This window comes from Montipora capricornis, chromosome 13 (assembly GCF_036669925.1).
Source record: "Montipora capricornis isolate CH-2021 chromosome 13, ASM3666992v2, whole genome shotgun sequence".
In the NCBI taxonomy this organism is placed as follows: Eukaryota; Metazoa; Cnidaria; class Anthozoa; order Scleractinia; family Acroporidae; genus Montipora; species Montipora capricornis.
Genome location: NC_090895.1, coordinates 33,139,570 through 33,152,069, shown reverse-complemented (window position 1 = coordinate 33,152,069; position 12,500 = coordinate 33,139,570). Strand labels below are relative to the sequence as shown.

General features: G+C 36.9%; 1 protein-coding gene across 1 annotated transcript in view; it reads left to right on the top strand.

The window, feature by feature from the left end:
- LOC138028483 (uncharacterized) overlaps positions 1–12,500 on the top strand; it is a 40,659-nt gene that overhangs the window by 17,200 nt on the left and 10,959 nt on the right. Inside the window, exons 12-22 of the mRNA XM_068876037.1 lie at positions 2,257–2,347; positions 2,526–2,605; positions 4,930–4,997; positions 5,075–5,185; positions 5,933–6,026; positions 6,459–6,578; positions 7,081–7,166; positions 8,817–8,976; positions 10,980–11,040; positions 11,673–11,802; positions 12,162–12,247. Coding sequence (XP_068732138.1) covers positions 2,257–2,347; positions 2,526–2,605; positions 4,930–4,997; positions 5,075–5,185; positions 5,933–6,026; positions 6,459–6,578; positions 7,081–7,166; positions 8,817–8,976; positions 10,980–11,040; positions 11,673–11,802; positions 12,162–12,247 — 1,087 coding nt within the window. The remainder of the gene's footprint in view (positions 1–2,256; positions 2,348–2,525; positions 2,606–4,929; positions 4,998–5,074; positions 5,186–5,932; positions 6,027–6,458; positions 6,579–7,080; positions 7,167–8,816; positions 8,977–10,979; positions 11,041–11,672; positions 11,803–12,161; positions 12,248–12,500) is intronic.

Genomic DNA, 12,500 nt, shown 5'->3' with positions numbered 1-12,500 from the left:
TCACTTTAATATGACTTATCCAGGTTACACCTCTATAATTACCACTGTTAGCAAAAAAAAAAATTCTTTAATTTTTCAATTCATTTAGAGTGATTCGAAGAATTTGCGGAATTTTATCAGTAATAGTTGGGCAAGACTAAAGCTTGGCCTGGCTAAAGCTACAATCCTGGACAAAAGTGTTGGGAAGGTAGCGTCACTTTTGAGATAGCCCCCCTCCCCCCTTATCAATGTTGGATTTTGCACCAAACGAAATGGTGACTTTTCTGACTTTTCTTCCAACATTGAATATGGGGGAGGGGGGCCACAAGAGCATGCTCTTTCCCAAATAGTTCAGCCAATAGTTAGAATAAAGAATTAGGTGTTGTGTTAAGTGATGCGCGCAACCTTCCCAACAACTTTTGACCAGGATTGTAGTTGCAAAATCTACCATGATTTTATTGGGAGTTTGAAATGTCAAAAACATTTTTAGGTTGAACATGTAAATGCTGTATAATGCATCATTAATTTATTCTGTAGGATGCTCCCCAAAGCTCGTGTTGTTTACTGCAGTGCAACTGGAGTAACAGATGTAAAGAATATGGTAGGCCTCTTTTAGTTGATTGTAGCATTATTATTGTCATACCATAAGAAATGTTTGCAAGTCTTAAAGTTTGGATATTTGTTAAGATCCATGTTTACAAGGAAAGTTATCAGAGAGAGGTCCCATGATTTATGAGTCAAATGGTCAATGAGTCCATGAGTCATGAGTCAATGAGACCAAGGCTGTGCTCTAAGGAAAATTTCGGGGAGCCCTTCGGGCTCCCAAGCATTTCAGCTGGGGTGCCCAGCCCTCCAAGTTGGTCGCCCGAATTAATTAATTATTTATTTAATTAATTATCTGAGATCAGCAATGCAAGAAGATCTTCATCCATCTTTCTCTCAACAAAACATCGCTGCTACTGCTGTGGTGATCGTCAAACTCGCTAGTGCAAGAAAAACTCGCAACCCGTCAAATTTTTCACGCCATACTTGAGAAAGACGAGAAAAGTGGCAATGCCACCAATGTTTTCAAGTTTAAAAGTGAAAAAGTAAAGATTGCGGCAATTTTATGTAAAAACGTTTGGGTCTAATTAATACAGGTAAACGTTTTTACTGGTTAGTTGGGTTAAAAATGAATTTTCAAAACGTGAATTCACGTGGAGCTTTTGTGAAAACTGCCGTGAAACAAAAACCACCGCGACCCAAAAGGTATCAATTTTTTTTTGAGCAAGTCATCTTGATTGGACGAAAATCATTGCTACAGGACAGAATTTAAGTATTTTTTTCTTATATTATCAGTAAAATGTTTTAATACTGGAATGCGCTTTTTGTGGATTCGGTCGAAGCACCAGTCACAGCGTTATTTGTTTAGGGCACGCAATGGTTTGTCACGAACTAAAGACAACGCAGGATTGCTCTGTTTCTAAAACAACAACAAATGACATGATATCTTTCCTTTTTTCTTATTTCGTTATTTCATATACTGGGGAAAAACAACTGTAACCTAAATGTATTTTAGCCAAGCAGGCGCAGCCGCAAAAAATTGTAAAAATATAAAATTTGCATAAACTGTCGCATAAACTGCGATTCCCGGGTTCATACAAAATTAAATTACACCGCTTCGCCGGCTGCGCTTTACCGCTGTCAGAGCAGAAGTAACAACTCTTTTTTTAAACTATAACCAAGAAATGCCAAACTCCACGTTCCAAATTTAATGCTATTTTTTTTTCAAAACAAATCGAAATTCGTGCGGCCGCCGGCCGTCACGTGCAAAGTCACAGATTATGTTACATGTGAAATCATGTGGAACGTCCTTTAAACCGACTTTCGTGCGAAGAAAAAACATTTTCTGAGAGGTTTCGTAAACTATAACCACCAACATATTAAAATTTTTAGCCGCCTTATCTGCTAGAAATACAATAAGCCAGTGTGCCCGGCCGGGCGACCGGGTAGTTTTTCTCACTCGCCCGAAACCAAATGTTAGTCGCCTCAGGCAACCGGGCGCCGTTAGAGCACAGCCTTGGAGACCCACAGGCAATATAGCAATAATTTATTGATTAAGCCTAAGCCCTCGTTTCAGTGATTAGGCCTAAGCACTCACTGACATTTTATTTCATTTTATGGGTTAGGGTAACTGCACAGACTCATTGACTCATGACTCATTGATTCATTGACTCATAAATACTTGATACTCTATCAGAGAGGAGAAACCATCAATTTGTTTGACTTGCCCTTCAGGCATTTATGGAGCGACTTGGTCTGTGGGGTGATGGAACAGCATTTAAGTCATTTGAGGCCTTCCTTACAAGTATCACCAAGAGAGGACTTGGTAAGGTGTATGAATGTCATGAATGTAATAACCTTGTGCTAGTTTTATGACATTTTATTCTCTGGTTTTTGTTGTTGAAAATATTTAGTTTGATTTAGTTCCGTCTTCTTCATGAATACATGCAGACTGCAGACATTCATGACGTGCAACTATACAGTCAACCTCAATTTCTTCATAGGGGCAGCGGAAATGTTAGCTATGGAGATGAAGGCCTCAGGGATGTATGTTTCCAGGGGTCTCAGTTTCCGACAAGCTGAGGTAATTAACACTTCTACTTCCTTGGGTTTTTTTTTTTGTGTGTGTGTGTTTTACCCATTGACTCCTGAACAAACCCCCGTTAACAATTAAAATAATGTTGAGCGTCAGACAGAGTAAAATGTATTAAGTCTCACTCCCAGGAGTCAGCGGGTTAATGGGGACATTGGGTTGTCAAAAGGTGCTGCACTAGAATTTAAATAGTAGGGAGTTTAAGAAACGACGACGGCTGCAACTATGACAACGCCACAAAACAATAATATTGTAGGTTAAAAGAGCATAAATAATCGTGCTTCGTGTGCAGCGCGGATAATTTGTAGCAAGGTCCTCTGCATAATGACGACGTGAAATCACCAAATTTGAGGTTTTGATGACAACGTAAGCATGCAACAGAGAATCTTTCATTCTCTCTATTCACTCTGAAACCACTTGTACCAATTTTTTTTTTTTTTTGGATACTTCGCCCAAATTGTAAGACGTGAACGAGACTGAATAATTGCGAAAGACTTATAATAGAGTCCAGATATATTTGGAAGTGACGTTTTTGTTGACCGTCGCCATCGTAGATCTTAAAGTCCCTATTGTGATAACTACAGTAATTGGAAGGCACAAAGCCCCAGGGAGATATGCGTTGGCACACAAAATTATTCTCTTTTTGCAAGTTTATACAGCTTACACAACGTCTGCATGTTTCCCCATCCTTTTTTTCATTTCTGAAATATTGATACAATTTTTTCCCCACCTTAAGGATGGTGTCACCTAATAAGAAGAAGTTTTTCCCTAGGGTATGACTAGGAAAAAACGTATATCTTAGTTTGGGTTATTGGAATGTGAAATGAAAATAGGGGGTAACCATGCATTTTTCAGAGATGATTAGGTTTGTTCAGATTCAAAAAAGTGGACACTTAGAAATGTTTTGCTTAAACAAAGATATGTAAGTTTTTTCACAGTTTTTATCAGTACAAATGTTTACTTACAGTAAAACGACGGGAATGTCAAAGATATTTGAAATGAGTAGCAAATCGCATCCGGATGATTCAAAAAATGTGTTTTTAATAAAAAATATGTGAAGACAGAGCCATTTTTGAGCCTGACAGCCTTCCTCTGTAGTTAATAAAATGCAACCTTTATCATTCATGGCCCCAAAAATGAATCCAGACTTCAATGGGCCTCAAACTTTCAAAAATAAGGGGCACCATGCGATTTTTTTTTTCAACGTTTTGTGGACTGATTTTTGCACATGCTATGTCACTCCCCTCCCTGATGAATAAAGAAATTTGACCTGTCTTTGTGTCACACTCTGAGATATTCACTGTGGCGTCAAGTACACAAAGAGTTGATACTTCCTTGATTCTTTCAGAAGATTGGATCTTTTTTTTTCGGAAGTGACTCTTAAGTGACCAGATTAACATTGCAAGGATATTTGGAGTGCGAAATCTACATGATTTTTGTTATACACTGTAATGGAATCCAACCTGTACGGCATTGAATCCAAGTGATCACCTAGCTACTTGCATTGTCAATCATTTCTTGTGCGTGTGGTGAGCTTACTTGCCTCTGTTTGAGGGCCTTTTGAAGCTCATTTAAATTCGTTTACTAAGTTTTGTTCAGTACTTACGTCTATTATTGGACTCCCTCAATCTTTTTTTCCAAATTGTCGTTGTTAGTGGCAGCCAATTGTACAGAACAAAAACAACATTAAATGCTTTGCCTCATGCTTCGTTGTAATTTTTTGAACTGAGATGATTGATCCCAGACCCTTTATGGTTGTCTTCAAAGAATTTACTACATTTGATTTTTCTTAATTTTGATGACAAATGAGCCTGTTTCATTGTTGAGTGGTGGACTTCAAGATGGCTCCATTGAAATGGACTGTTCACGTTCTCGCTCCGATCGATCCATTGATCCATTGTGGTTTTTTTTTTTTTGGTCTTTTGTTACAAGATACATGTGTTTCGCACTACAACCGAATAAATCTTCCAAGGCATTTCAATGAAAAAAATTGCAAAAATAATTTAACTTGAAAAATATAAAGTTAGCGGGTGACTGAGTGTGACAAAATGACTGGTAATGTGCAGAACGTATGCACAATAACAAAAGTTGCACCATCCTTAATCTATGACTTGTGCAACATTTTCTTACACACATCACATTGTCATTCACAAGGCATTCATGTGCTTTTATGCAAAAATGAACTAATTCATTCCTTATGGTTTTACAAGCAGGCCACCTACTTTGTCAGTTCTTGCTGTAATACCATTTAAAATAATAATTATTATTATTAACAACAATCTTGATTTATTAAACCATAGTCTCATTTTCTTTAGTTTGGCAATGTGGAGGCATCTTTAACAACCAGTCAAATTAAAGTCTATGACACTGCAGTTCATGTGTGGTAGGTCTTATACTACAGGATTATTTTCATTTTTTCATCACGGTTACGATGATGATGACGATGATGTTTCACTGTAGGAACGAGTTGAAAAAATCACTGGAGTTTGCCATTGTTCGTACTACTACTGCTACACCAAGGATTTGGTCTGTCTTCTGGTCAAGTCATCAACGTTTTTTCAAGCAGCTGTGGTGAGTTAAGTTTACTAAAATTTGAAGAAGTTATTTTTATTTTTCATGCTTTCTAATGCTTACAGAGTGAGCTCTACTACATTGTGCAAAGTTGGACCAGTTATGGAAAGTTAATTTCCTCCAAGGAAGAAACTGTTAATGTTTTTGCAAAGTACTCTTCCTGTGACACTGGACATTATAAAAGCTTTAGCAAGTCACTGATTCCATGCCAGAACAAGATAGAGTACAGCAGCCTCTTTTTTTTTCTATACTAGCTGGGGGAGAGCTTTTTATGCAAGGAATGCAGACTGCCAGAAGCCCAGACTTAAGCCATGCAAGCTAGCAGTGAAAGAATGCTTGCTCACAGGCTATATTTCTCAAGTTTACATGTACATAATTGATTTGCATTTTCACTCCAGTTTTAAACCTGGGCTACAATCTTGGACAACTTAAATGCCTTGATTTGAAGGGGGGGGGGGGGGGGGGGGGGGAAGGGGGTATTTCTGTTCCATTTTATTCTGTCCAAGATTGTAGAAAGATGATTGCTCCCAGTCTATGAAAAAATTATTGTTTTGTAACAATTCTCTTTTTAATTAGTCTTTTTTTCAATGAGTAATGTTTTTCTGAATGCAGCAGGGCACTCATTGATGTGGTTTTATCCTCTATACAGCACATGTACATCTATAAGCAACATGTGACTAGCTCCTGCAAAGGTCTTATTTAGTGGGAAAGCTCAAGCTCTCTTCTAAATTGGACTTTTCTTTTCAGCATGAGTATGAAAGTTCCTACCATCGTAAAGGAAGCCCAGCAGGCTTTGGAAGCAGGTTACTGTGTTGTTATTGGTCTCCAGTCCACTGGAGAGGTTTGTTCTTTCATTTGGAGTGGTTAATTTCAGTTTAAGTACTATTCTTTTTGCCAAGTTTAGCTGTCTTAGTAGTGTGGCTATCACCTAAACTTTAGCTGTTCTAACCTTTCTCACGGCCTAGAAGGACTTAAGATTGAAAGCAGCCCTTTTTGCAGATTGTTGAGGTCACTCCCAAACAACAAAAACAAAAGGCAAATTGCTTCTACAAAGACAAATTTGTCTTCTGTATTTGTAAAATTCCTTAACATGAACTGGAATGCAAGCTTGTGAAAAGTATAAAAACTATTGTGTGGCAAAGTTGACCATAGGCAACTGACTTGCTTGCCATTGAATTTCAGATTATGTAATATCTAAGAGGCATACCTTGTTTGCTTGTTTCAAATTTAATATCAACAACTATTAATTATTCTTTTTTATCACAATTTTCAGGCAAGTTTGGAGAGTGAAATCACTCGATGCGGTGGCATACTACATAGTTTCATTTCAAGCACAGAAGAAATCCTTGCTAGATTTATAACGCAGTATTTTCCAACTCAGAAAATTAAGTCGGTAGGACTTCCTTATAGAATAGTGATCTCATTTCGGATAAATTCTTGTTTTTATTCCATACTGCAGTTGAAGTAATGTTTAAAAAACTCGCATCAGTGTTTTATCAGGAACAGAACAAAATCCAAAGTCTGGATACAAACATTGTTAACGTGACAGCAGAGTCATTGAATTTTTTGGTTGACAAAATTTGTTGAAGAAGTTCGGAAGAAGGATGAGTAAAAGTATCTTCCCAGACGTTTGTAATGGTTGAAATTTTGATAAATTATTAGGACTTTTTCATAAAGATCACCAGTGATCTTTATATAAAGATCCTTTTGTTTGAGAATAAGCGATAATTGCTTTGTTTGCACATTCAGCCCCGCAATCCGCTGGGACTGAAATCAAAGCCGTCACCTGGCTTTTCAGAATGATCATAGATTACCAGCTATAACGTTCATACATGTAATGTTTTATTGATGTTTTGATAGACTGTTTGAAAGAGAGTATCTTTGATGTTTTCTAGAATGGTGATGTAGTGGAAGATAAGTGGAGTGTTGAAGCCAAAGACCTTCTACTTAGTTTTGTGAAGAAAATTAATTTACCAATTAGGTTAGTACCCATAATGTCCTCTGAGGTTGCTTTACTTTTCATCACTTCTGAGAAAAGTGACTGATGCATTAAATGCATAATTCTTATTTTACTTGTAGACCATTTTACAGTTCTTCAGGCCTTTGAATAAAAGCGACACTGGAGTTGACTTGACCTCACTGCTTTTCTTATGGAAATAGAAACTCGTAAGGTTTACAACAACATGATTTACATAAGAGAAGCAATGAGGTTTGTATCAAAGCAAGGTCAACTCCAGCCTCGCTTTGTTAGCACAGAACTGTAAAATGGTCTGTTGGCTCGAAATGAACAAAAAGCAGATCCAGGACCCTTTCTCGTTTTGAAGCCCCTCACCATCTTTTTCCTTTTCTGTCTCCTCCTTTGATTCAGTTATTTTGCATTTTTGCAGTTATCCATTAGTTCATGTATAGTTGCTTTGTTCTTTGAAAGTGTCCCTGTGATTAAAAAAATCAGTTCCTTTTTTTCTTCAGATTTTGAAAGTGTGTTTGTTTAACACCTGACTGGCAAAGTTTTGATCTTTGATTCTTATCAAAAGGTCGTTTACTTTGAGTGTGAGTTTTGGATTTTCACGGTCCGCCATTACTCATGTTCAAAACTGACCGATTTGCGCTCAGAGTGTTGGATCTAGGGAAAAGTGATGTCAAAGGCTCACTAGCTTAAAATTTCGGCGTGTGACTGGAGCTTATTATATGTGCAAAATGAGAGTTTAAAAGTCTGAAAGCCCAAAACTCCTGTGCTACATATTAATTCTGTGGCGTACACTTGCATTTGCATTCTTAAACTAGTGAGCCTTTGAAGTCATTTTCTTCTCTATCCAGCTCTCTCAAGATCTTAAAGTTAGTAATGGCAGACCATTAAATAGGAAAATTCCAGTTAAAATAAACAGGCGTCTTTTTGAAATCCAGGCTTAAAACTTTGGTTGCGTAGTGTTTAGTTAACTTTGATTTGAAATCCAAAAAAAAATAAGAATTGACTTTTTGGTCACAGGGGCACTTTAATGCAGCTGTAATATAGTTGTGGTTGGTTAAATAACAAAAATAATTATAAAAAGGTGCCCATTTTTCCAACACACGGAAACTACAACTGTTTCAGGTTAATTGTCTCAGAGTTTGCTGAAGAGCTGGAAGTCAATGATTGCTGGTTTAGTTTACTTCTTGTTTGTTTTAATGTATTTTACATCAAATACCAAATCATAGTTCAAACAAAGTTTCTTGACTACAGGAAAAGAAATCAATAGCTTTAATTAACAATTATTCGCCGAAGGCGAAGTGATTATCGGTGAATATTCACCTATAATCACTGAGCCTGAGGCGAATAATTGTTTTAGTATAAATACACAGGTGATTAAGAGAAAAAAAGAAAAGATTTCAATGCGAAATCGTCTTCACTTACAGTGGCAAAACGACTACTGGCAGCCATTTTGTCTGTCGAGGTGATTATCGGCTGATAATCCGAGATAGCGAGCCAATGAGAGCGTGCGATTTTGTATAATCACCTGTGTATTTATACTAATATTGTTTATTGTTAATACTGCAATATTCTTTTTCCTTTTTATACTTTTAGTTGTCTTTTTTTAAATTATCAAATATGAAATTTAACAGAAATAAGTAGTGGTAACTACTGTATTTCCAGTCCTTTAGATGACCTCATAGACCAGCTTGGAGGACCAGGCAAAGTTGCAGAGATGACAGGCAGACGTGGCCGTGTAGTTAAGACAGAAAAACATCCTCAACCTCATTATGAAGCTCGAGAGTCTGACAGCAGTTACGTGGATAGTTTGAATATTCAGGAGGTAAGGATCTTACCGGTAATTAATTTATTTATTTTAATAATTATAATTACAACGCGTTGTCTACCATTACAAGTGTGGTTTGTGCGATGCAAACTATGTCGGGTATACGTGCCGACACCTCTATCAGCGCGTCGAGGAACACATGAAAGGATCGTCTTCAATCGGGAATCACATTAAAGAGCAACATGGAACAGTCCCGAGTGACATATATCGTGACTTTAAGATCTTGAGAAAGTGCGAAAGTAAATTCGATTGCCTCATCTACGAAATGCTTTTTATAAAGGAGCTTAAACCAACTTTGAACAAACAGTCAGATTCAATCCGTGCGAAGTTATTTATATAGTTCTTTATAGCGTTTTGGTATCTTAACACTCACGCTTTAGCGTTTTAACCAACAGTCATGTAGATTTAATACGTGCAAGTTATTTATATAGTATTTTAATATTTTAACACTTACATTTTAGCGCTTGTATTTACATATTTTATCTTTGGACATTCTCACGTCTTAATTTGTACTTATATATGCAGATTTTATTCGCTTCTTTTACTACTTGAAAATGATCTCAGAGAGATCGAAACGTCGTTTTTTATCGCTAGTTTTTATTCTGAAATTATAATTTACTTAACAGAATATCTCATTTCTGATTCGGGTTAACTAACAAGTATTCACCTCAGTGTCGGTGGCTAGTGGTGGATATTTACCTTGCCACTTCACGGCCCGGTAAATATCCAGCACTAGCCACTGACACTGAGATGAACAATTGTTTTAGTTTGAGTAGTCAATCATCACCCCGGGGGGGTCAAATTTTCTTTTTAAGTTGTTTTTAGGGGACAAAATTTCCTTAAGCCACGCCCAGATTGGTCTCCTTTAGGGGTTAAATTCAAAATTTCCGACAAGCATCCCGTCTGTTCCATATGGGAGTCCCCCCCCCCGGATCATCACACATGTTCAGCACCATCCACTGTTTTAGTATATGCTAATGATAAATGCATAAAGAAGTTATAGAGTGCAATATGGAAGTTGCTATGGAAACAGGTACTTGAGTCATTTTGTTCATTATATAGTAAATAAAAAAATCATATATTCTTGCTTGTGCATTGCGTGATTTATGGTCACTTGTGATGTTTTGAAAGTTCTCAAATTGCACTCACCTATGGCTCCTGCAATTTTGAGAACTTTCAAAACATCACTTGTGCCTATAAATTATGAAATGCACGAGAAAGTTCATATGATTTTGTATGTACTTATTAAGAAGTACCTGGCCATCTCAGGACATTCAAATGGATGATGAAATAAAACATTGTTCATAATTGCTTTCCCACAAATTTTCTTAACTCATTGGCTCCATAGGCCGTCCCCACTTGATGAGTAAAATCATCTAGCATTGTACAGTGTAAAATCTCTGAAGTTTCACTGCCAGGGGTCATTGGCTTAACCCATTGACCCCTCAGGCGTCATAAGATACCCCCAGTTGACCAGCAAAATCAACTGGCATTACGGTAAAATCTCACTCACAGGAATCAATGAGTTAAAGAGTCTCCTTCAAATCAAAGTACAGTAACAATCATAATAATATTTATTATTAACACTGATTTTCCTAGTCCTGCATGTGGTATAAAGAGTGAACGAAATGGACTGCATAGATTACTGAATTAACATGCCTTTTTGTGTTCATAAAAAGTTTAATAATGATTATTTAGAAATTATTTTGAATTAATCAGAGAGGCTATTGAAATCTTTTGTCAGGCCCCAACATTTAAATTGGGATATTGGGTATCAGCTCCTTGTGATCTACCAAAGTTGTTTTATATCACTTGACAGAACATCTAATGCTATCACTTAGTGAAGATTTTGGCAGTAGAATGAAGACCTTGTAAGCTTAACACTCTTGATCCCGAAACTTGTTAACACTTGAATTTTTCAACATGACAGGATCCAGTAGCTTGTCCTATTCAAATGAAATTGTTTGTTTGTCAAACTATAAAGTACGTTTTTTTTTCAGAGAAACAGTTTTATGAATGGGACAAAAAAGGTGGCAATTATATCAGATGCGGCCAGTACTGGTAGGGTTAGCTTGGAAATTGGAATCCCTTTGTTTTTTTCAGTCACATGGTTTGCAGGAACGTTAAAAATGGCCTATGAAACTAAATAAGATTTCTGTGTCATCATCATGCTATCATTAAAGGGGAAATGGCACACATAATGATGTAATTTCGTGACACCCAAAATTCCCAAACATAAAATGAAACATTGCAATAACCACTTAAAACTGTTGAACAACAAAAGAAGTACAGTAAAAGGAAAGAGAAGCATGGGTGGACACAAATGGACAAGATTGAAACAGAAAAAAGTCGGCCCGACTCAGAATCATCTTGTTTGTGATGTAACAATAATCTTACCAATAAAGGAATTCAACATTACCATTTTCGACTTTTAAAACTCGTGATTAACTAAAGATTTCCCTGAAACACCCTAAAATAATGTGACATAGCCCCGTTAAGCTCATGGCCTGCCAGAAGTGATTGGCTGAGTATAAATCATATTGAACTAGCTACTGGTTTCACAAAAGCACCAAAATGTTTTTAAAGTTTTATCTGTATTACTAAATCCTTGCTTAAAAAAGTATTAGTACAAAGTTGTTTTAATGGAATCATAGTATTTTGATTCATATGATACTCAGTGTATAACTCCACAGGTATCTCATTGCATGCTGACCTCCGAGCAGCCAATCAGTGCCGTCGTGTTCATGTAACGATTGAGTTGCCGTGGAGTGCTGACAAAGCTGTGCAACAACTGGGAAGATCTCACCGATCAAATCAGACTAGGTATACTAATATCAACAACAGAGCGTCCTGTAAGACATTTTTGAGGGGAGCGTTATTTGTCCATCAAAGGAAATAGGATGCCTTGGCGGAATGGGTGTCATCTTGACTTGTAGTAGTGTGCGCAATATAAGGAAAGCAATGAAAATCTTTTGTTGATCACCACCAAAATTATTGCTTCTCTTCAAATTTGTGCGTGCTTTCTCTAACCAATATGGCTTTATCCATGTAAAACACAACGGGAAATAAAGGACATTGAACTGTCTAAGGGGAACCTTTTTCTTTTAGACTACTTTTAGAGTTGATTAGAACATTGTCTTTTTCTGTTTTGTTACGTAATAGTGTTTTCATTTAATTCTCAGTGGACCAATTTATAAACTGGTAACAACAAACTTGGGTGGTGAAAGAAGATTTGCAGCAGCAGTTGCTCGCAGGCTTCAGTCTTTAGGTAACGTTGAATTTCTAAGGTACAGTTCTTACTGATAAACTGATTGTTCAAGTTGTGTCTTGTTAGTAAGTTTGTAAATCCGCGTAGGAAAAGGGATCTACCCAAAGTTTAGTGAAGGTGACGAATCTGATTCTATTAATGCACATTTACCGTCGTATGAAGCAAGGATAAAAAAGAACATTTTGAAGCACGCGCAATTTAACTGACAGGAAATATGTAATTTCGTCATGGGAGCTGGCCAAAAACAGGGGTC